This window comes from Xyrauchen texanus, chromosome 1 (genome assembly GCF_025860055.1).
Source record: "Xyrauchen texanus isolate HMW12.3.18 chromosome 1, RBS_HiC_50CHRs, whole genome shotgun sequence".
Taxonomy (NCBI): Eukaryota; Metazoa; Chordata; class Actinopteri; order Cypriniformes; family Catostomidae; genus Xyrauchen; species Xyrauchen texanus.
This window is the reverse complement of record NC_068276.1, coordinates 23,252,770-23,277,752: the sequence shown is the minus strand read 5'-3', so window position 1 is coordinate 23,277,752 and position 24,983 is coordinate 23,252,770. Positions and strand designations below refer to the sequence as shown.

The 24,983-nt window shown below is 37.8% G+C and overlaps 4 protein-coding genes across 4 annotated transcripts; 1 reads left to right on the top strand and 3 right to left on the bottom strand.

The window, feature by feature from the left end:
• Positions 1-3,736: 3,736 nt before the first annotated feature.
• LOC127645195 (P2Y purinoceptor 3-like) lies at positions 3,737-6,233 on the bottom strand. The gene is made up of 2 exons (XM_052128735.1): positions 6,115-6,233; positions 3,737-5,167 (listed from the first exon to the last, which is right to left on the bottom strand). Exon 2 carries the CDS (start codon positions 5,012-5,014, stop codon positions 3,737-3,739), a length of 1,278 nt encoding a protein of 425 aa, XP_051984695.1. The 5' UTR covers positions 5,015-5,167; positions 6,115-6,233.
• A 331-nt stretch (positions 6,234-6,564) lies between these two features.
• si:dkey-6n21.12 (schwannomin-interacting protein 1) lies at positions 6,565-10,761 on the bottom strand. The gene is made up of 7 exons (XM_052134394.1): positions 10,428-10,761; positions 9,736-9,953; positions 8,269-8,384; positions 8,096-8,183; positions 7,796-7,957; positions 7,442-7,559; positions 6,565-7,297 (listed from the first exon to the last, which is right to left on the bottom strand). Exons 1-7 carry the CDS (start codon positions 10,462-10,464, stop codon positions 7,197-7,199), a joined length of 840 nt encoding a protein of 279 aa, XP_051990354.1. The 5' UTR covers positions 10,465-10,761; the 3' UTR covers positions 6,565-7,196.
• Positions 10,762-11,309: 548 nt separating this feature from the next.
• Positions 11,310-13,198, top strand: rnaseka (ribonuclease, RNase K a). Its single transcript, XM_052127645.1, has 3 exons — positions 11,310-11,556; positions 11,904-11,986; positions 12,332-13,198. The coding sequence occupies exons 1-3, from the start codon at positions 11,479-11,481 to the stop codon at positions 12,474-12,476; spliced, it is 306 nt and encodes a 101-aa protein (XP_051983605.1). The 5' UTR covers positions 11,310-11,478; the 3' UTR covers positions 12,477-13,198.
• A 187-nt stretch (positions 13,199-13,385) lies between these two features.
• On the bottom strand, positions 13,386-24,501 carry alox12 (arachidonate 12-lipoxygenase). The gene is made up of 15 exons (XM_052127635.1): positions 24,245-24,501; positions 21,196-21,339; positions 20,806-21,010; positions 20,630-20,711; positions 20,406-20,528; positions 19,655-19,761; positions 17,654-17,826; positions 17,371-17,514; positions 16,823-17,026; positions 15,444-15,530; positions 15,087-15,256; positions 14,765-14,886; positions 14,163-14,263; positions 13,828-13,998; positions 13,386-13,602 (listed from the first exon to the last, which is right to left on the bottom strand). The coding sequence occupies exons 2-15, from the start codon at positions 21,337-21,339 to the stop codon at positions 13,423-13,425; spliced, it is 2,013 nt and encodes a 670-aa protein (XP_051983595.1). The 5' UTR covers positions 24,245-24,501; the 3' UTR covers positions 13,386-13,422.
• Positions 24,502-24,983: the final 482 nt, after the last annotated feature.

The following is a 24,983-nucleotide window of genomic DNA, read 5'->3' as shown; positions in this document are numbered from 1 at the left end:
TGCTCTCACTGCTACCATCAGGCAGGCGGTATCGCAGCATCAGGACCCGCACCAGCCGATTACATGACAGCTTCTTCCCCCAAGCAGTCAGACTTTTGAACACTTGATCTCTCACGATCAACAATCAGCACTGCACTTTATTAATCTTCTTAATCTTCATCTTATTATCTCACACTGGACTGTCAAATATATTCCCTTCAATACAACTACTGCATATATATATATTTTATATCCTCTTATTTTTTTTATTTTGTTTTAGTGTATGTGTATTCTATATTGTGTGTATTGTTTACTGTACATTATATATTATATTATATTGTGTTGTGTAGTTATGTGTACATTTGATATGTAAATTGTGTTTTGTAAATATGTTGTTTACTGTAATTGGTATGTCTCGTCACTGTCATGACTGCTATGTTGCTCGGAACTGCACACAAGAATTTCACCTACTGTTGCACTTGTGTACATTGTAGTGTGACAATAAAGTGATTTGATTTTGATTTGATTTGACATTTGGCTCATTGGTCGCTTCCAAGTGAGAGAGCCCCTCCCTGTTTAGGAAGTGCATGCCCCTATTTTGCCATTGCAAAGCCTTTCTATCAAACTGACCGTAGAAGTTAAGTCACATCCCATTATCTCACATTTGCACTCGGTATGGACAAAAGTGTCCAGTTTAATCAGTTAACATTTAAATGTTGCTATGAGCATATGGCTGAAACTAAAATGATGTATTAATAAGTCCCCTTTCTGCTGGTCAGAGTGGATTGTGAGGGAAGTTAATATGCTCTGTGACCTATGAGAGAGTGAAGTGTTGAGATCCTTTGAAAATATGGTTCAACATTTTGGGATTCCCAGGTCTCAATTCTTTAGGTATTTACAGCTGCACCACCTGCTCTGTACTATGTTTGGGAGTTATATACACCCCCCTAAAGCAGCATATACTCTGGGAGTGGTGATTACTGCTTTTGGAAAAGGTCGTGAGGCATCAGGGTATTACTCCCTGCTAATTCAGAGTCTGGGGGACGGAGCTTCAACTTCTCTCAAGAGATTATGGGAGAGAGATTTAAACTTGGAGGAGGGAGTGTGGGCTAGGATTAAAAAAAAATGTCAAGACTGCATCTAGAGATGCAAGGATGCACCTTATGCAATTCAAGATTTTACATCGATTCTATTGGACCCCCTCTAGATTGGTCATATAGGATTGTATAGGATAGGATACAGATAGGATACAGACCCACCTGCTGGTGATGCCAATCAGAAGATGCGGACACAACCCATGTTGGTGGTGTGTTAAGATCCAAGAAGTTTGGTTGAGGGTTCAGAGTTTTATGTGTGACACTCAAAATATTGGGCACTCAAATTTCATTTAGTCCCAGACTCTGTATTTTTGGCAATGGAGCGGTCATTAATATAGGGAAAAAATACATACAGAAATTGGGTCCTAGCTGATGTTATGATTGGCAGACAGGTCATTCTTAGGGGATGGAAGTCAGCTGGAGCGCCCTCATTTCAAGAGTGGTGCACAGAGATGGGCAGGTTAGCAGCATTTGCAAAAATGTCATATAGTAGGCTAGGCAACCTGGGTTTATTAAATAAAAATTGGGGCAGCTATTTAGCCTTTTTAGAAGGCTCTCGGGGAGGGGCTATGGAGAGAGTTTTGTAGTTTTAAATGTTTTTGGAAGTATAATTTTATACTCTGGTTGTACATTATTTATGTTTGTGTGTCATTGTCATTTTATATAATTTGATTCCACACTGTCCATTCTACATTTCTTCCAGTGTACACTGATGGCTCAAGAAACCCAAAGACAGGATGAACAGGAGCAGTGTTTTATATTCCAGAATTTAGGATTGGTAATTATGGGAGATTAACAGATGGGACATCATTGTACATTGCAGAAATGGGAGAAATTCAAATGGCACTTAGTTGGGTAGAGGAAGTGATCCAAAATAAAGTTGTGATCTGTTCAGATTCTGTGGTATCAATTCGTAGCCTTCACACATATCAGTCAAGTCGATGTGATATCATTACAGAAATAATTATCATACTGTATAGATTAAAGCAGGTGGGCACTGCAGTCCATTTGGTATGGATACCAGCACACATTGGAGTACCGGGAAATTAAAAAACTGATAAAATTGCTAAAGAGTCACTCAGACTGGACAATCCTACTTTAACAGTCCAACTAAGTAGGGCAGAAGGGAAAAGCATAATTTTGGAAGCTAGTAACAGTAAATGGCAGAAGTATTGGAACATTGTAAGACAGAACAACATTTTTATAATATACTAAACAATACAAGATCAAACAAATTCATACAAAACTTAAGTAGAGAAGAACAGATCAGTGTACAAATATGCTGATATATTTCGAGGGATAGCCTCTTTTCTGCAGTTATTGCATCTGGCCAAAAACTCTCTTCTATTTTAATACACCTTGATACCAAACACATATTTCTAGCTCTGTTGCTCCAAAGATGAACTAATGAGATAAGGGTGAGTCTTACCTAGTTTGAAAAATCATCAAGTGTGAATTATCAAAGAGTTTAGAAAACAGAATTTATTGTAAAAGCTCATAATAATCTGTGCTAAGATCTCGTCAGAAGAACAGTTGAGTTACAACATTTATTGCTGCAATGCAGACAAGGTATTTCATCAATAACATGTATTCATCCACTACCGTTATATAGAAATTGTTATATAAAATTTGGCAGGCTCTCCTTTGGTACAGCAATTCTGTTTTGCAACATGGTAGCGATCATTAACCAAAGTACAACCCAGCAGTAATAACAGTCTATGAGGCTGAGGTCTTGCGTGGATCATCTGCTTCTCACCTATTTTAATAAGACGGAAGTACAAAGGGTAGGGTGCTCGTGCATACTTATGTATGCATGTTCACAAATGTACACAAGCTGGGGCTCCTGGTAACATAATGCACATTTAGATTCAATTCCAGAAAAAAACGATATAATAAAAAATAATTTAAGCTAGAATTATACCTTTTGATAACTGAGGAAATAATCAAGGACCATGTAAATGGGCTAATATAAAGAAAAGCTGAAAGAAGGTGTGCAGGGAATAAACAGTAATTGATTAATTACTCGCAGTGGAATATAACCTGTCAGGGGAGAATGTGAGGCCTAAACATCACCTTTACCTGTTTGATGTTTAATCTTAAAAAATATAGATTCTATGCTTACACAAGGACATACAAACCTTAAATAGAGCTTAATGATGTAGCCGCATTAAAAGATCACAGTCATTACTGGGTTATTTGATTTTCATATGCAGGTTCAGAAAATGATTATTAGAACAGTTTAATTATTCACATCTTAGATATCTTAACTCATGAAAGTGCTGAACGTAATTCAAGTATAAAATGTATCCACTCTGGTGTGTCAACAACTGCAAAAAAATGAAACACCCTGAGTTTGATATTCTATGTGTAATTGTGCTAGTAATATGCACTAAAATTAGTTAATCAGTCATTTTTAACCCTCCAAGCAGTAATTATAAAAACAATGAATGTCTGTAAGGAGCATTGAAAAGACAAAACAACTAAAAGATCCTCCTGCTTTTATGTGAATACACACAATTATACAAATACATTGGATATAACAAAATGTGGCACACGTGAATTTCAAGTAAATAACACACACAAAAGGCAGTTCAATCAGGCTCTCTCTTTCATGTTCTGTCGATCTCACAAGATGCTTTCCATCCTCATATTGTCAGTCATTAAGCTAGATCTATGTATGTACTGTTTTCCGCTTTGGGGCCATTATCCTTGTGGTTCCCTGCATCCTCAGCTTCATTCTCCTCTTCTGCTCTTTTTCCCAGCATTCTCAGTGGCCATAGGAGTCCATGCTGGGTATGTTCAGGTTTTTGACAACACGGCCCATTTTTCTCTTTAGTCAGGAAATAGAGCAGTGCATTTAGCCAGGCATTGAAGGAGGCCAGAGGTCGAGTAATTTTATAACAGATGGAGACCATGCGCAAGGTATGGCACTGCACATTGCTTGTAATTTTCAGCAACAAGAAAATGGTGCGAGTGACATGGAAGGGGAAGAAGCAAAGGGCAAAAAGTAAAGTGATAGTGATTATGGTTTTGATGGACTTGCGACGCCTGTTCACGTAAGGTGAATGGGCGCCCAAGATGATAGACATGCCCTCTCCAGCTATTCCAGCCACACTTTCACGGCCTGTCTCACTCCTGACTCCTTGAAGATGGGGTTGAGAGTTCAGTGTCCGAAATATTGTTAACACTACACGGGAGTAGCACCAGGCAATGATGCTAAATGGCACAAAAAAACCCAAGAAATGAAGTGTGATCCCATAAGGAACGTAATCATGGAACTCCCTATCAATTGCATCATCCCAGCAATTATTGAACACCTCCTCCCTTGGATTCGTGCCTTTCCCATTTACAACTGCTCCCAAAATCCCTTGATGCCCTCTACGTGGCAGATACTGAGTCTGTGCAAAACGGAAAATTGGACATGTTAGTGCAAAAACAGCAATCCATACCAAAACACAAGTCCCCTTCACTGCTCGTTTCGTTTCCAATGTAATGGTCTTCATAGGGTGACAGATACCCAGGTAGCGATGCACTGAGATGCAAGTGAGGAAGAAGATGCTGCAGTAGAGATTGAAGTAGAATAAGAAGCGCACCAGGCGGCACATGAAGTCTCCAAACACCCAGTCATCATGCATGACGTAACTGGCCACCAGGAAGGGCAAGGATAAACCATACATGAAGTCTGTTGTGGCCAGGTTCACCATGTAGATCAGGGACGCATTCCAGCGTCTAGTGTGTCGAAAGGAAAGGTATAGAACCACAGAATTAAGGGTGATACTGAAGACAAAGGTAAAGGAGTAGCAAATGGGTAAGAAAATGTACTTGTAGGACTCATCAATATTGCAGGGGCCAGTGATAGAAGAATTTTGTGAGGAAGAAAGCTGGGTGTCTGCCCCATTTCCATTTTCAAATAAAACAGTAGGTACACTTGTCGTCATTGTTGGCTAGTTCTTAATCGATGCTTTGAGAGCGGCCCTGTTTCATCCTCCCATTCTGTGCTTCTGAAACCCCCTCTTCTCCAAACTCCAATGAACAAATTCAGAATTTGCTTGAATTGCCCTTAATCTCCTCCTCTTTACCTAGTTTAACATCTGTGAAAGACACGTAACGTTGTTAAGAACATGTCAGGATAACTGAAAAAATTGTTAAAACGTTTGTAATTTTCAAACTAGCCTTCATGTCATTCCTTACATATCCCTGTACTCAATCTTTCTAGCTGTTTCCTACATAACCCTCTTGCTTACTCTCTCTTTCTACCCCTCTTCTAATCCCCCTTTCTCTTTCACAACCCTTGGTACTGTTTGCGCATAGGTATATATGCTGCTGATTCAGACCCTTTACACTTCATTAACCCATCAAACAGTAACCACACATCCCCTTTATGTCCTATCTTCTATCTGCCCCTCACCCAACCCGTCCCTCTCATCATGTCACTCCACCCCATTCCTCTTTCCCGCTGTCTCCAAAAAAATAACTGATAAGTGTTCATTGCCAGCCTACGGTCGATTGAAATTTCCAGTCTTTGTCAAACTACACCTAAGCTCCTTCTAGTTCCATTTACGATACACAGTGTACATTGTTTGAGACTCTGTTCACAAGCGATATCATGGCTATCTCTACCTCCTAGTAAACTTAGCACACAGCTGACTGAGTGCATAGTGAATGGCTTATTGCCCATCACTTGTGAGATTTATAAGACACTATGTCAATAGATCAGTGAGTACCTGAAGGTCAATAAATGACATTAAAATAGCATGGCTTGTCTTCATAAATAAAATTAAAAAACAACCCTTGTTAAAAATCAAGTTACATACATATTAACTCTGTGCAGTAGAGCTGAAAACTGTGGTTAAAGTAAAGAGACAAGACCAGTTTGTACTGTAAATACATATAAATATATTATCTTTACTTTTAATTTAATGGTGTATCTAAACAAACTTTCGTACTTACTACTGCAACACACAGCAGACACATGAACATCTAACCACACCTGTGGGATCAGATTATGAGGCGTTGAAAAATGGATCAATAATCTTACCTGTTTAATAGATGGTTGAATTATGATAAATGTGGTCCTTTTTCAGACAAGCAAAGAGTCTTTGTATGAATGAAACCTCAGAAACACCTCGGTTTCAACTGAAACAATATCAACCAACTTGACTATCAAGCAAAATACAGATAGGCAGTTCAGAATAGCATATTTAGATGCATTGTTAGCTTCGTCCAGTCATTTACCCGTGAATCTAGTCAGCTCTTTCACCTCAGCTGTTTCTCATAGCTATTTTGACCGTTCTCTCAATTCAACCCACATTGGTCATCTTTTGCTTCATGATCTGTCCCTCCCTCTTTCTTTTTTCCTCTATTAGTGCTGAGCTGGCCTTTTGACAAAACAAAATCTTGCTAGGCACAACACACATACACAGATTCACATAACTGAGCAAATTTACCTCCACAAACAATGCTCACATACATCATTATTGAAATCCCTTTTATTCCACAAAATAGTATTTCAGTATTTCACAAGCAGTGACAGAAACAATCCAGTCATGAGATGCTTGGCAATGTATAGTATTTAACATCACACATATTTTGTATTTTTCCAAATAGTATTTCATGATTTATGTAACATTTCAAGCTTTACATACATGACTTTGGCACTCAAACAAATTAAAGTAATATACTGTAGAGCAAGGGAGTATGGCATGCCATATATTGTCCTTCGTTACATATATTGCTTTATCTGCCAAGCAATTCAAGCAGTACAAATGTAAACTGCTGTTGATTAAATTACAGCCATAAGATGATTAATAATAATGTAACTATGAAGTGTCTGAGGTTGTTAAAAGGTTAATTGACTTTACAAACAGTTTGATTGTGGGATGAGGTTCCTCCTCAGCCAGCAACAGCACCTCATCAGTGTCTTAACATTGTGTATATATATATCTATATATATATATATATAGATATATATATCAAAAACCTTAATACAAAGCTAAAATCAAAAACCTTAATACAAATTTGCAAATACTAACAAGATCTTTTGAAGTGACGATGGAGTGCTTTTCACAGTCTGCAGGTCATTTTCTGTTCCTTAAAAGAAACAATTATTTTGACCGTACATCAAAGTGATGTCATATCTTGTACCTCCAGTAGCAGCGCATCCTGCTCTGTCCTCAACTGGTCCCTTGTGAGAAGTCGACCCACCAGCTCTGAACTGAAGTCTGCATACACACACACACACACACACACACACACACACACACACACACACACACACACACACACACACACACACACATTTATTCACAACTGATGGTTCTTTCATGACTGCAACATTAAAGTTTATGTTTTGGCTGTTTTCTTACCATGAATGTCTTTGCTTAGTGATGTCCTCAATGCTTTCAACTCCTTCAAGCTCCAATTCTTCAAGTCACTTTGCTCGTAATGCTCTCTTTCTCTGACAGCTTCACTGGGAGGTATTGTCTACAAAATGGTTTAATGTTTTGCATTTATATCATTTACATATACAGAATACTGTAATTAGCATGGTATATACATAACTAATACAAATACAGAATATATCAAATAATACATAATCACTTAAGGTTGCACACTTGCAGCAAAGGGCATGCTGCAAGAAGTCAAAAAATAGTGAAACACATGCCACTCTACAGATAATCCACCATGCCAGCTGGTTTGTATATGTGCTCAGCTCTAACCTGTTTTTGCTCCAATCTCAACTTGTGTCTGAGTAGACTGAGTGCAGCTCTGACATCATTCTTGAACCCTCCTGATTTGGCTTTCTTAGTTGATGTCGAGTTTGAACCTTGCTGCTTCTCTGTCCTTTGCCTGCTACCACCATTACTGGACTTCTGTGCTACCTGAAAAATGTAATAAAGTACATAGCAGAAAATTGTGAATCTCAGCAAAGATTTATTGAAGTACACTAAGAGATATCTACATTGTCATTACACAGGCATATAGAGTATTACAGTATATGCAATTTATATATATTGAACCTCTTTCTTTGCCTCTATTTCCTCCTCTTCCTCCTCACTTTCACTGTTGTTGATGAAACAGAGCTGTAGATTCATTTGGCTCTGGACCCTACAATAATAAAGCATGACTGTTATTGCTATTATTCACATTCTAAAAAGTTGCACAGAACAGAAGATATTTAAAACTGTAGCACCTTGATGTTAGAGCAGTAAGACGACTGTTGCAATCATCCTCCGTGTCTTCATACATTTCCCTGTGACTCCTCAGCCCTCTGATTTCTGGCCAATCAACCGTCAGGCTGTCCAAGTCCTGCAGAACCACATTTAGTATAAACTATGTTACCATTTTCTCAAGAAAATTTGAGAGGTGCTTACTTGTGCAAAAACTTGTCAACTAGACTTGCACAGGTATTCTAAGCGGCTTTATTGCACTGCTTTGCAGTGTCTAGAGAACAAGCACAGTTTTCATTGTTTTATTGATGTATTTCCTTCTGATACATGAAGTTGGACTGACATGTTGAACGGCTTGTGCCTTTTTTAAAACAGCCAGTAGGCTTTGATTTGTATCACAGCCCACACATACAATCACACACCCCTGCTGCTTCTCATGCCAGAGCCAGTGTATGGAGAAACTGAGAAGCTATCTCAATAATCTGACCACATTTCCACTGATTTGAGAACCAAACGATGATTTAACTACTACATTACCAGCTGACAAATCAAACACAGCTTACAAAGAGGCTGGAGCCATTGAACAAGTCAATGCAGATGATTGAGAAACAAGTGAGTAAAAGATCACAAAATGTCAATGTTTTGAATCACAATACACTAAAACATAAAGAAAAAGAACACTTGCTCGTGCTGAACATCATAAGATATCTCAGAAAAACACCTGCTTTAAACACATCAATAAACTTTCAGTGCATCCAAACCCTGCATTGGTGCGTTTTATTTAGAAGTGATCATTCCTATGCCATATTCCATTTGAAGACTGCGAGAGCTTCAGAGGGCTGAAAGATAACTGTGATAATGGTAAATCAGTATTCCTTCTTTAGGTTATTCTTATTGGAAATTCTGTTTGGAATGAGCCTAAAGCTTCTTTCGAAGTGCCCTGCCAAGGCATCACCAGCACTGGTGAGTATGTCATGATTTTGCTTGGGTTGTTTTAGCCAGAAAAGAAAGACTATTGATTTTAAATGCTTATATCTTCTGAAAATGAATTTTGTTGGCATTTAGAAGTACACTAGCATATAGATGACCTTCAAGCTAGTAGATATGGACTGCAATCAGCAAAACCTTCATTTTCATATTATGGGGTCATTAAAGCCAAATCTACTAGAATTGGGAAAGACTGAAATCTCCCAAACTGGTCAAGATAAACTTCAATAATATATTTGAAATTAGTAATAATATCAGACAACAATGGTATCATGAATTTTGCTTCTCTAGTTCAAATCACCCACAGACAAATATTTTTTTTTCAGGCAGGTCGATCTAATGTGCATAAGCCTAGAAAACAATTTATTGTGGCAATGTACCGTCAACGCTCTCAAATACTCAAGGCATACCAGTGACTTGAGTTCTGGCCAGTCTGAAATAATTAAATTTTTTCAATCATTCACAACTTTAAAGTATTTGACCATCTTTATTTTCATTCAGACCTTTTCCCTCAGTCTTCGTTGCTCTTGTTGCTTCTCAAGTTCAGCAATACGAAGGCTCAGATCCTCCCAGTGCATGATTGGTAAGCCCAGGTCATCTTCAGGGTATCTCTCTTGCCAAACCAAGGCCGCCCCTTCTGAGTCCTCCTCTGTTTCATCACTCTCTTTCTCATCTCCTCTCTCCCGCTCTTTTTCCTTCTCTCCATCCATTCTTAAGGTCACTAAGAAAAAAAGAGTAAAGAGGGCAAGATGAGGCCTCTGTGGATCAAGAAAATAATATTTCAGGCAAAGAATGATGCGAGAATGTTGTAATTATTTAAAGCCATATGTTCATGGCGGCACAAAGAGGGAAGCTGCATCTCCGATGGGTTTACTCAAACGATTGTTCCCTCAACATCTGGACTGTATTACATGACACAGTATATGCAGGAAAGATTGAATAATTTTGGTGAAAAAAATATCCAACACTTTAATGTCTCCTTGAGACGTTACAACATTACGAACAATGTAACGACTTAAATTAGGCTTAAATTATCAATAAGGAAACATTTATGCATTTCTGAATTTATCAATTCCATTTTTTTTTTAAGTCTTAGCAATTTGCCTGGAGTTAGCCTGTGGCCACGTATTGCACTGACACGATGCTTCAAAAAGGTATTGTATCGCTTAATTTATTTCCTTAGATGCATTTTTACCTGTATCTTTTTGGGTGTTTGCGCACGTTCTTTCCATGCGCTATCAAACAAGTAAAAACACACGCGTTCCCATGTTTTTCTTTTGAGTTTAAAACTTCTTTCCTTTCGTGCTGTCCCGTTAACGCGCCCTCTTCGTATTTTCCTTATGCTTTTTCACTGGTTTCATCACACGAGATTAAGTTTCTTTCTCTTTTCCCCGCTTAAACTCCAGCTAAGTGCTCTTTAGGGAGTTATCTTGTGTGAGTTTTCCCTCTGATTCTACCGTATTTTGTCCCATAAAACTCCTCAATGCAGACTTGGAAAACTAAGGAATTTGGCGACGTTTTGTTATGGGGAGAGAACATGAAGGGTGGAGAATAAGAAAAGAGTCATACAAGAAGTAACCGCTGCTGGTGTCCAGTTTCAGTCACTTGCAATTATCATTACGAGTGTTTAGTACACAAATATCTTACAATTGTCCACAAGACTGCAGTTTGTCAAGTCTTATTTTTACTAAGAAATTACTAGCTATTTTTTATTTTTATTTTTTTGGAGTTAAAAGCGAGTCTACACATGCGTGACATATAACAGAGCTAAATAAAAAATATGTATGTGAGAATTGTGTTTACTGAAAATTTCGTTCAAGTCTGTTTGCAAAATATAATTTAAAAATGACTTGTTCACGGTACACTTTAATGCCTTCGTTTTAGGCATTTACTTTGTCTTAGAAAGATATATGAAATGACGATCAGTTAAATGTTGACTGGGATGGAAGTGGTTTTGTAGCGGACATTCGGTGTTACTTTCGAATCCGAATGTTGTTGATTTAAAAGTTTGTTTCAATCTGTTTATGACGTTGCACTGTGCTGTAAAGTCTGCTTCCGCTTCCTCTGAGGTCAGCTGATTTGATCGGGTGACTGTTGACATCGATCTCGCCGAGACGTGTAAAACTAAAACAATAACGCAGGTGGCTTCAAAAAGTACAAATGACGGCCGTGTAAGGTTTATTTAATTTGAAACTGTCCTCAGACATCTCAAGGTAACAGAAATCTGGAAAGTATTTATTAGAAAAATGGCTTCTTTACTTTTTTGCGGTCCTAAACTGGCAGCATGTGGACTGGTCTTAAGCATCTGGGGTGTCATTATGCTGGTAAAGACAAGTATTATCTCTTGGTGACGTATTTTCACTTGATAAAAGTATTTTTAAATTAAAATAAAATATTCTCAATTTGTTCTACGCATGCGCGTACACATGTTGAAAGACCACTAAATACATAAGTGCATTCTATGTTAAAATTTTAAGAACAACCAAATAACACATTTGAAATTGCAATTATTTTGTACAGTCTTACTTTTTTAACTATAATATTAATCAGTGAGTTGCCCTGGCATGGTAAAATCACTTAATACGTCAGATCAATGGAAGAGTGCTAATGATGGGAAATGTAACAGCTCCATGCCATAATCAAAGTTTCCTGTTTTCTACTTTTCTCTTAGGCAGTGCTGGGGATTTTCTTCACCACACATTCAGCCGTGCTCATAGAAGACGTGCCTTTTACAGAGGAAGACATGCACAACTTGTGAGTTTCTTTTGCCATGTGCTCATTTAGTCAAACTGGAAAATTATTTGTGTCTAGCTAGAGAATGTCACATGTATTCACAAGACTTTATGACAGAAGCTATAACAGTTTTTTTTTTTTTTTTTTTTTTTTAATGTTTTTCCATACAAGGCCCCACTATTTCCTCTTTATGTTCAAAAGTGATATAAGCCGATTCTGGTACACACAGCATGCAAAAACCAATGAGAAAACAGTTACTGCCAGTTGTACCATTTATGTGAAGGACTGCAAATATATGCACTCCAAATGCTTTTTAACGATTTTACCATGAAAAGACTAACTTTTTTTTTTCTTCTCACATTACAGGGAGACACCATTGCAGAGCATTTATAAACTGTACAACCAAGTTGGATACAATTGCTTCATTGCAGCAGCGATCTATGTGTTAATAGGATTCTTGTCATTTTGTCAGGTTCGCCTCAACAAACGCAAGGAATTTCTGGTGCATTAGCACTGCCTAGTGATTGGAGTTTAACCATACTTCTAACTTCCTTTCATAAAGTGTGAGATTGACTTTATGATTAACCTGTACCTCACTAATATGACATTTTTGTTGTTGTCATCATGGTTGTTGTGCTATTCTGAGCTGCGGATTCCAGATTTTGCCTTTACAACTATAGAGTACATTTTGTATAATTGTGAGCCATTTTCAGACTAGAACATTTTAAAGGGCCTCTAGTTGGTTATAAAGAAAGATTTGAAACTGTAAATACATCAATGGTATTAGAACATTTTTCTATATATAAGAAATAGACTTTTCTGTACTTAAATATACATTATGTAGAGGGTGTTCATAATGTAACAAAGTCAGCACGTATTTTCCTATAGCTGCTATGTACTATGATGCTGTAACAAGTAACTCTCTTCATCTGGAAAAAGACTGAACTTGATATCAACTCTATAAATGATTTGCATTTCATGAATCAACAATCAAGAAATATTAATGGGAAAATCATATTGAGAAAAAAAATAAAAAATATTTACATAAGCACACCAAACTATTTCTGCTTACTCAAAAGCTCCTGATAAAGCTGCTAGTCTCAGCTGTGTCTTGGCAAGGCACTCTTGGTTTTATTTGCATTTGTGTTCATCTGCTTCACAGAAGATTATCAGAGTCGAACCATTGGACTTTCAAACATCATGAACATCCTATTTTGCTGGTGACATTTGCAAAAAGATAAATAAAATCCACTAATGTGATAATTCTCCCCAGATTTATTTGTAACTAAATATTAAGATGTTTAGGGGAAATGCAACAGACAGTATGTTTACATTTCCTGTCAAAAATGTAGTATAGAGGAGTTGCAGCAACAAGGATTTTTACTTTATTAGTTAATCTCACTGGATTTTTGTAATCATACATCAAGAGCCAAGTGTATACCAAAATACATTTTTCTCTAAATGGTGATGCTGTTTTCTATGCGGCTTGGACACAGATAAAGGTACTGTAGTTCTAGTCCCTCATTCTCAGACATTATTTGCTCCTCCAATACTTTTAGCTCCTTTCTGAATTTGTCAATTATCTTCAAAGCAGCAGGCTCAGTAAAGTACTGTTCCACATACTGCCCCACTGGGATCTGAGAAAAAGAAAAGAAACATAGTGAGCAATTATAATTTTATTTAATGATTTAAAGCTAATTTTATTTTTTATGGGGCCATTTATTTATTTTTTTGGATTCGCATAGCCTGATGCTTCATGTTAATCCATTATGCTTAGTTTCTCTTGCACAATTATATTGTAATTTATGAGGCAACAACAAAGTCAGCAACAAGGCAAAGTTGTCACCGCACTGTTGACCTACTGCATCTGGCTGTGCCCGGCCCAAATGCCATGTGATGGCCATCTGCACACAGGACTGGCTGATATCAGGGAGTGTGTCCATGATCAGGCCCATGGTAACAGCATCCTTATCTCTTGGTGGGGACTGCCGCATGGTGCAGGGAGTATTGGGTACCCATGCGCACCAATCAAACTACATCATAGAGCGAAAGAAAGATCAGAAGCGAGACCATAGATTACAAGCAGCACACTTTATGTAAATAATAAACACCCAATGTGTTTTGTAGCCACATGGTTTCAATGTATTAGGCCAAAAATAACTTTGGTTCTTAAAGGTATTAAGACGGCATTATATACCTGTCCGTTGTTGGTGGCTGCATGCTGTGCTGTGCTGGTGAAGATCACCACACTCAACAGGGTGATCAGCCCTTCTTTGCTCTTTAGCTCACTGGCTAGACCTAGACACAAGAAAGGTCAAGACTGTTTTCTATGTAACTAGATAGTTCATATTGATGATTCACACAACAAGGACCATTCATTGGAAACGGTTTTGAAATCTGTTATTTTTGTGTATTAGCAAATATCCCTCTTTAGCCATGTCACGTTTTCACTTTGTACTTCCCTTGGTGACCACATGAGGGCACTGTATCTTTTTCCATTTTTGGTAATTAGACTTAATTTAGTTAATTTTCCTGTTGTCTCATCTCCTTTACTTTATTTAGTAGGTGTATTTGCCTGTCAACGTGTGTCTTTTGTGAGGGGTTTGACATGTTTGTGTGTGTTGTCATTTTTTTAAAAACTTTTTTAAATGTATATGATCATGCCTAAATAAATACACTGCACATGGTTTATAAATTTATCATTTATCCGCTATTGTTACAGGACCCTTGTTGTCCTATTATTGACTCAGGCCTTTGAGTCCAATGATATGAAAATGCAGTTGCACACTCATTGTTTACCAAAATTAGGCACATCCACAAAGCCCTCCATAGCCACATCCTTAATCCAAGCCTGAAGTTCTGCATCCTTTTCCACTTCACTATCACTCTTGTAGTACAAGGAAACTATTCCTGAAACAAAGCTGAGAGAAAAGGAGTACTTAAAGATAGGAATAAACAGGTCTGAGTTCAAGAGTAGGGCCATCATTATTTTATACTGATGTCATTTGTATAGAGTTTCAGTCATGTGTAAATGTGATGTCTGTATGATGTCTAGAATATATATTTCACAGCTACATTAAAAAAGATGAAGGAAGCTCATTATCTTATTTGTAAAGATTACTTTTGAATCACATCCCACAGCATCAGGGCATGGTCCCTGTAGAAATAGCCACTCAGTTTAGTAACCCCTCTGTCCAAGAAGTCTAATTTAGGCTGCAGGGAGCGATAGGTCAGTACTTCATACTCCCTCTGTGCCAGAATCAAGAGTCCATCTCCACCTGTTGATACCACCTAAAAACACAATTTAAGACCAAGAAAGTGAGCTAAGTATACAGGTATTTCGCAACAAGCCCTGAAAATCAGTAAACCCTCTGGATTTTCTGAACGTTTTAAACTCGGGGCATATTGTAAACATGTTACATAGTGTGTGTGTGTGCATTTGCCTTTTTTTTGTAATTTATTGTTTAAAGATGTTCACCCTTTTGAAGATGCCATCAGGCGAGATGAGCTGTGTTCTGCCACGACAGTTAATCTCAAGTGTATACCTCAGGTGGGGAGTCAACAGCTGCACAGAGATAAAGAGTGAGAGAGTGAGAAATCAAAAAGTAGTAGGAGAGGACATACTGAAATAGAGAGTGAAGAAGACCATTAACAAATATGGTGCAACAGGACAGTTTAATATATGAAGTGATTTTAATGTAATTAAAATATTTTTGTATAATGAGTGAATGTTGTCTTAAGCAACTGGTTTCTTTATTATATTTGCACAGATATCTCTCATATCACTTCATGGGCACTTTCATCTCGCATAAAAAATGTAAATGTGCAACCCTTTAATTGTTGCATTAATGAGCTATTTCTTCCTGATCTAATTCTTAAAATGAGTTGTGTATGTGTGTGTAACCTAATGTAGTCAGGTTAATTCATGTTAAAGGGATTGTTTACCCAAAAATGAAAATTCTCTCATCATTCACTCACCCTCGTGTCATCCCAGATGTGTATGACTTTTTTTAGAGAGAAGATTTTTAGAAGAATATTTCAGCTCTGCAGATCCATATAATGCAAGTAACTAGGTGCCAAAATGTTAAAGCTCCAAAATCCATATAATTAACATTGTACTCCAGACAACTCTGGTGGTTAAATCCATATCTTAAGAAGCGATTTGATAGGTGTGGGTGGGAAACAGATCAATATCTAAGTACTTTGTTTTACTATAAATCCTCCTCCCTGCTCAGTAAATCTCCACTTTAACTTTCACATTCTTCTTCTTGTGTTTTTGGTGATTCACATTCTTTGTGCATATCACCCGCTACTGGCAGGGAGGAGAATTTATGACAAAAAATGACTTAAATATTTATCTGTTTCTCACACAAACCTTTCATATCATGTATAAACACACATATTTAACCACGGGAGTCATATGGATTACTTTTATGCTCCTTTAATGTGGATTTTGGAACTTAACATTTTTGACACCCATTCACTTGAGATGTGTGGACCTATAGAGCTGAAATATTCTTCTAAAAAACTATCCCTTTAAATAATAATTTTTGACTTGAATTAAATCAGCTAATTTAGATTATGTAAGCACATGAAGAACATTTTTTGTGTATTCATGTAAAACTCAAATCAATATTTGATGTTGATTTATTTACTTATTTTGTAATGTAGAAAGAGGAATCCACAGTCAGATGGTCATTATAATCACAATGTAGACACTGACAGGGTGATCAGGACCCAACAAGAAACATTTTCTTAGTCATTACTTGGTCAACTTTCAAGCTTAGAGTAAAATCATGCTTTGAAACAGGCAAATGTCTCTTTCCAACACAGTAAATCCTGTAGACATTCTCTAACCTTATATATAGGGTGAACAGCAGGTAGTTGTCGCAGTGTGGCCACACAGATCACTTCGATCATTAAGTGTGTGCGTAGCAGATGTGATAACACTTGAAAGATCTGGAACTCAGCGTGACGAACCCATATCTTAGCCAATAACCAGGCAAGAGGTGGGTCACTAGGAAGGAATATAGGTGTGTCCTTATCGGGTTTCTGCTCAAGCTAAAAGAAAGGGGGAAGATCGATCAAGCAATTCTTCTTATTCTTCACATTTAGTTTCAGGTGCCCCCCCCCCACCTCCTCCCCCTCTGACACACCCAAATCAGGTCTCGCAGGACACTCTATTATGAGTTGAATGAGCTGTATTCGATTCATTTTGTGCAGTGATAGGGGGCTGCCAGTAGCTGAAAACTCTGCTTTAAATTAATCTCAGATTATTATGATACCAGATTAACAATAAAGTATTCCTGTGTAGATAGGTCTCTCTCAAAGAATCCCTGTGAGTAAAGCAACTGCGAATAAAGTAAAGAAGCACAACAAATGAGTTGCTCTGTAGTGAGTTTTACCTGTATAGCAATGGGAATGAGGCCGTTTTCAGGGTGCTCATACAGTAAGCAGAGTGGGGCAGCTATGTACTGCTTCTGGTCTCTGATTGTATTGGCAGGAATGCCATCCAATATAGCATAATCAACCAGGAATACATTCCCTTTCTTCAGTAGAAAACACAAAGAAACATGAGATTCACGGTTGTAAAAAAGAAAGAAAAATCCATTCTACTGCTGCAACAGTATTGCAGTATATATTCTAATATAACAAACCACTTATCAATGGTGCACACCAAACTCTCACCTTGAGTTCCTCCTTCAAAGTGGTTGTTGGAGTCAGAGAGGGCTGCACCATGTCTCCAGAGACAGGGAAATTAGAGGGCAGCACCCTGCACCTCTTAATCATCCGTGGATTTGAACCATTGAGGAATTGGTAACCAATAAATCTATCTTCTCTCCAGTGCTCCATGGTGTATTCTAATCAGAATATTCATCACAGAGTCAAGTTATTCATTTAATCATTTTAATACCTTTCTGTGTATGAACAGTTAAGATACTGATCTTAAATTGAACATGATTAGAAACTACTTGAAATTACTTAGAATAGCTGCATAACATTTCCTTGACATTTGAACAAAGTAAATTGTGCTTACTCAGCCACAACATAAAAACCTCCTGCCTAATATCGTGTAGGTCCCCCTTGTGCCGCCAAAACAGCTCTGACCCGTCAAGGCATGGACTTCACAAGACCTCTGAAGATGTGGTATCTGGCACCAAGACGTTAGCAGGAGAACCTTTGAGTAATGTAAGTTGTGAGGTGGGGCCTCCATGGATCGAACTTGTTGGTCCAGCACATCCCATAGATGCTCAATCGAACTGAGATCTGGGGATTTGGAGGCCAAGTCAACAACTTGAACTCTTTGTTATGTTCCTCAAACCATTCCTGAACAATTTTTGCAGGTGCAAAATTTGGCATGGTGCATTATCCTGCTGAAAGAGGCCACGGCAATCAGGGAATACTGTTGCCATGAAGGAGTGTGCGTGGTCTGCAACAATATTTAGGTAGGTGGTACGTGTCAAAGTAACATCCACGTGAATGCCAGGATCCAAGGTTTCCCAACAGAACATTGCCCAGAGCATCACACTGCCTCCAGCGGCCTGCCTTCTTCCCATGGTGCATCCTGCTGCCATCTCTTCCCCAGGTAAACGACGCACACACCCCCGGCCGTCCATGTGTTCTAAAAGAAAATGTGATTCATCAAACCAGGCCACCATTTGCCATTGCTCCATGGTCCAGTTCTACCACTCACATGCCCATTTTAGGCACTTTCGGCAGTGGACAGGGGTCAGAATTGGCCAGTGCATGGCTACGCAGCCCCATATGCAGCAAGCTGTGATGCACTGTGTGTCCTGACACCTTTCTATTGTGGCCAGCATTACGTTTTTCAGCAATTTGTGCTACAGTAGCTCTTCTGTGTGATCGGACAATCAGTGAGCCTTCAATCAATGAGACTTGGGTGCCCATTACCCTGTCACCGGTTGTCCTTCCTTGGACCACTTTTGGTAGGTACGGGAACACCCCACAAGACCTGCTGTTTTGGAGATGCTCTGACCCAGTCGTCTTGCCATCACAATTTGGCCCTTGTTAAGTCGCACAGATCCTTACGCTTGCCCAATTTTCCTGCTTCCAACACATGAAATTCAAGAACTGACTATTCACTTGCTGCATAATATATCCCACCCCTTGAGAGGTGCCACCATTGTAATGAGATAATAAATGTTATTCCCTTCACCTGTCAGTGGTTTTTATGTTGTGGCTGATCAGTGTACAAGCTTATTAAAATCATACAAAGTATATTAAAGTAAAAACGGACCAGACAGTTCTATAACAAGGACAAATTCAGTGAAGAGATGCAGGAGAATACTGATTAAACTAGACTTTGAAACTGGAAAGGTGTGAGCTAAGCCATACTTTTTAATATTAAAATACGCCAGAGTGAAATTTCCATAGAAGATGAACAGTATTCATCTATATGATGTATGGTCTAGTTGAGGCAGAACATAACAGTGGTTAGACTCGTCTCTACTTTTATCCAAAACAAGGAGCCTTTGACATGCAGCTAAGAGGTTACATAACAGAGTGACATGTTCTGGGAAGAGAGCTTACAGAGAATGAAGCAATTTCCTCAAAATCATTAAAAGTAGCTTAATACTTGGACAATTTGCATATTTTGTGAATTTATGTGGTAAATAACTGGAGTAATTAGGGGAAAAAATGTTGACAGTTCAGAACAAGTGACTGTACCAGCAATAGGGCTTCTTAACTTCCAGAAGATCCTTTTGAAGTCATCCAGGTCATCCCAGGACTTTCCAAACTTGATTGCCAGTTTTTTCAGCGAGAGCTCCAAAAGTCTAAGAGGAGAGGAAGAATGATTTGGTGTTTAGAATAAATGGATGGATGGTTGATGTGATGATGTATGGCTACAGTAACGCGATTTGTTTAAGCTCCTTAAAAAACATACATACATTTACACAGGCCAGCTAGTCACTTTAAAAAAGATGTGATTCTGTGGCGCTCATCAGACACATTTGTTAGTACTGCACATAGCAAATTAACCATAGGTAAACATTGAACAATCATTGAACACAGGAGGTCCATCCATGCATTCTTTACCAAGAATGCAAGGATTTAGTTTAATGTTGACAATTAGAGGAATGTTCCAGGATTGATACAAGTTAAGATCAATCGACAGCATTTGTGGCATAACATTGATTTACACAAAAATGTATTTAGTAACTTTTGAAACTTTTGAAAAAGTGAGTATTTTAACAATCGCTTCCATTTTAAACACCTCACTTTAACCCAGATTTTTGCTTCTTTTAAAAAAAAAAGAGGGATAGGTCAGAATATTTTGTTTGTGGTAATCAATACATGAATTTCAAAGCATGCTTATTCATTTAAACTGGACATTTCAGTAGTTAAGAACATTAACTCACTAGCATCCACTTATTTAAACATTACAGTTGTGCAAAATATGATTTGCATTTTAACTCACGCATAGTGCAGAGATCCCACAAAGTCACTGCGCTTCTCATTGTCGAAGCGGTCATCTTGGGGGAGGTCTGCCTCTGACTTGCAATCAATGCATTTTGGAATCATAGGAGCCCATGCAAGCCATCTAAAAGAAGAAGCAAAGTGTTTAACAGGGATTCTTGGAAGTACATTCCTTACAAAGATTGGAATGCAGTGATGTTCAGTGTATGTAAACTCCAATGAGACCTGTATGTTTTCTGCCTCTCCTGAAGCTCAGCCTTTCTGTGGGCAATCTCTTGTGGCAAGGAGTCCTCACTAAGCTTTTTAGCTATGAGAGAGGGGGGAAGCAGAGATGAGGTTTGAACCATAGTGTCATCTTGTTTTCAGATCAAAATAAACATTTTAGATTCTGGATAACTGACCTGTGCCTTCTCTTAGCTCTACCACCACTCCATCTCCCACTAGCCAGCGGTAACAGGGGAAAGTATGGCTGCATCTTTCACCAGGTATACTGACTTTCACATAACGGCAGAACCAGTTATCCTCCACCCAGTACTTTTGCTTCTCCAGACGCACCAGTATCAGATGACCCAAATCAGCAGCACTTCTGACTATGTAATCATCCACCTTCAAAAACAGGGAAAAGGGAGAAAAAAATTATAACATGCACAAGTTTTTAATCACTTTTTGTGATGATGAGACGATAAGCTATAATGTAAGGACAACACAAATGAGGATTAAAGAAGCTTGTAATGCAACAAAATCCTCTTTAAAGGCATTTAAGTGCTTTAAACTTATACACGTGCACTCACCGCGCCTCTACGGAAGTCTAAGCCTGGATTGTCCAGCACTGTTCTCTCACTCTCTCCTTTTTCCCCAACCAGAGTCACAAAGATATAGTTATTGGTTCCTGAATATTCTGAGGTACCTGTGGCCACCGTCACTTTGTACTCCATCTGCACACACACACACAAACACTCACATTAATAACAAAAAAACAGTATTTTGCAGAGCAATCTGCATATCAGAGCTCCATGACCCATCCATATCTTTCCATATCAGAGCTCCATGACCCATCCATATCTTTCCATATCAGAGCTCCATGACCCATCCATATCTTTCCATATCAGAGCTCCATGACCCATCCATATCTTTCCATATCAGAGCTCCATGACCCATCCAATAGCAATCTATACTCTATGGCCAAAAGTATGTGGACACCCAAACACCAAGATTTCAGCATTTCATTTCACCTTATTTCATGAGTTGTTCCTCCATAACAGCTTCCTCTCTAATGGGAAAGGTTTTTATTGAATTTTGAAACATGGTTGCAGGAATTTGACTCACATGGTGAGGTGAGGCACATAAAAGTGTCCCACCCAACAAAGCTGAAAGCATGATTGCAAACCAACAAACAAGTATTGTTGAAAGTGAATAACTGTCAATGGCATACAAGAACAACTACATGAAATTTCACAGGAATAACCACCGGGGGTTTTATCACCTTGAGAATGTGGTTTTGCAAGTAATACGATATGAATGTTTTTTTTTTATTATTATTTCATTTCGCCTGTGATCAAATCAGTTGACTACTTTGAAATGTAATTGTGTTCACTTGCATTAAATCGATTAATAGTTTCACAGGAAGTCTTTTTTTGTGAATTTATGTTGTCAATATAAACTATGAAAGGAAAGAGAGAATTGTTATATTCACAAGAGAGAAAAAATAAAATGATAGAAAATTGTTTTTATTAAGTATTCTTCTTATTTTACAGAACAAAATACCTAAACATCCTTATGGGGGTTTATGCTTAAAACAAGAAAATGTGCCAATGAGGTTTTTCAGTTTTTTTTCTTCTTATTCCATTGGCGAACAATTTTTCTTGTTATAAGCATAAATGTTAATTTGTATTATTATTATTATTATTATTATTATTATTATAAATTTTTTTTTTTAAACAAGACATAATATTTTGTAGTTTTGTTTCTCAAGTACATTTATCTTTCGAAATTTTTTTGCAATGAATGTGCAATAAATCTGCAGCTATACACTGCGACTACACTGTAGGGGTGGATTTATCCCTTCGTCTTTGTCCTATTGATGAGTTGAGCATTTAGAAGACTGTGTGTGTGAACTATGCCTAGGTCACTGACATACCACATTTATTTACTGACAAAAATGCATTCCTGCTATTTGTAACTAAAAGTATATTTCAGCTTTATTTTTCTCTTTTCATTGTGGAGAACTTGTTCTATCTTCCAGCTTGTTAAGACCTGTGAACCAGTAAGGTCCTTACTCTGCCTTGAGGGAAAGATAGCCCCTCTGTTTGTTCTATCTACTGAGGTGATGCCATGATTGTCTGGAGCTATGCGAGTTATGTGATGAACGAAGCCAAAGGAACTGAACTCAAAGAGAATCTGCTGTCAGCCCCGGGGCTCAGAGTTGTCAAAAGAAGAAGAAAGCTCTTGGATTTACTACATACCTGCAACTCCTATGATACCTGGTTATGAATTAAGAGAATCTTCTTTCAAAAGATAAACAATCACATATCTCTCAATCACGGCATTTATATAGTAGAACAAGACCACCATGCTTGGCATATTTCTAGAATCTTAGAGATGATTTAAATTAATTTGCATGTGCCTATAATTACTATTGTATCCATAGTCTAAGTTAGTTTGAGGCTTTATGCTCATCTCCTTTCTGTCTCTTCTAACTTTGAGAAATGTGGATAACTTTGTCTTCACTAAACACTCTCTCTACTAACTGAAACTCAGTTTTACTCCTGGTCCTCGTTGTCCATAGTGGTCTGTCATATGGGTCACACAGTGTTGCATATTTATATAGAAATTGACGAAACACTTGCTGGTGTAGGTGTTGGATACCAGTACAGTTCTGATGTTCGATTCAAGTCAGCTGTTTAGTATTTATTTATAATAATTTCATTAATTATTGCTGTCATAGTGCTGTTTTCTGTAAATATTAGAAACATCATATTATGGTTTATGAAATTCAGAAATGATGTGAAAACAAGCAAGGCAATCTATAACCTAATATATCACCAAGCCATGAAAGTTTTGATAGGACCAACATAAGCTTGGTTTCACTACTGCAATACAGACCAAGCATTGTTTTAGTCTGTCTGACTGTCTGCAAATAAATCTCTCATGTGCCAGTTAGCACAAATGCCTAGAATGATATTGTTTTTCATGGCTTGAGAGCTTAGACAGAAGAGTCATGGTAGTCAAGTTTTATTAAATCAGTCAAAGATGAGCAATGATCAGATTCAATAGCATAAAATAAAACTGCCCAGAGTTTTTATGTTGGCTTAAGCTTTTAATGCTGTTCATAGTGCAATATAGCTTTCATAGCTTTCTATGCTGTTCATAGTGCACGTAGTGTGGTGCTCTGCCTGTCTATCTGTCTATCTATCTGTTCAGCCATCATCCATAATGGTTTATTTGACTATTTATCTGAACTTTCAGGAAAGGCGTTGTCACCCTAACATCAGTTTTGTCGCAACAACCCACCTATGAGAACTGCTCATAAATTTAACAGAGACACTTTACAATAATGTTCTATTTGTAAGCAACAGTCAATGCATTAGGTATCATGAACAACAATTAATTATTATTTGTTAACATACGACATCTAATTTTGAAAATGTATTATTGTGTTGAAATTAACATTAACCAGGATTAATAAGTGCTGTAAAATTGTAGTTCGTTGTTAGTTCATGTTAACTGATGTAGTTACCTAATGCAGCCTTATTGTAATGTGTTACCAATTTAACTCTCACAAATTAAAATTAAAATAAAATTCATAGATAAATTGAAAGTTACTAATTTGTCCATGATTACCTTTTGTTGTCAAAAGCTGATACTTTGCCCCTTCTTCTTCTCTGCTTTTCCAGACTTTCCTCTGTGCTGCCGTTATGCTTAACTCTTTCTTCTTCAGCTGATCACTTTAAGTTTCTCTTAAGCAGTTTCAATTTCCTCCTTTCATGTCACCGTTTTGCACACAGAATATTGAGCAGAACTGCAAGCTATTGCCCTGTTTCAACTCATCGGGCAGATATTTGTATTGAAATGTCAAGTCTCCACTGGTCTCCTCCCCATACCTGCTTTTCTCGATCCCTCCCTTCCCCCACTCCGACCACTTGCTTCAGCTCTGTCCATCACATACTTTTATAGACCAATACTTTCTCCCCCTCATTTGCTTATTCATGTGTTTTTGCCCTCCAGTTCAAGGAAGTGGTTAGTAATAACTCGAAAAGCCACAAGGCACAACAGGATATTTTTATGTGACCCAACTACATTAAGCCTGTGAGAAACCTCCACAGTGAACTGTATATGACTCAGACAACATAACCACATTTCAGCAAGCTTCTAACAAAACCTTTATTTATCTGTGACTGTAAGTGGTTTATTTGTAAAGGTGGCAGTTATGTGCTGAACTACACTCAAAACTGTCCCTTTTTCACAGGGAACTGACAAATACCTGGTTGCTGACCTCAGGAAAGACAGGTTTCACCTTTTGTTCAGCAGTGCCTTTCATGTTACGTAATCACCTCACAGACTTCCAGAATATCAATTAATA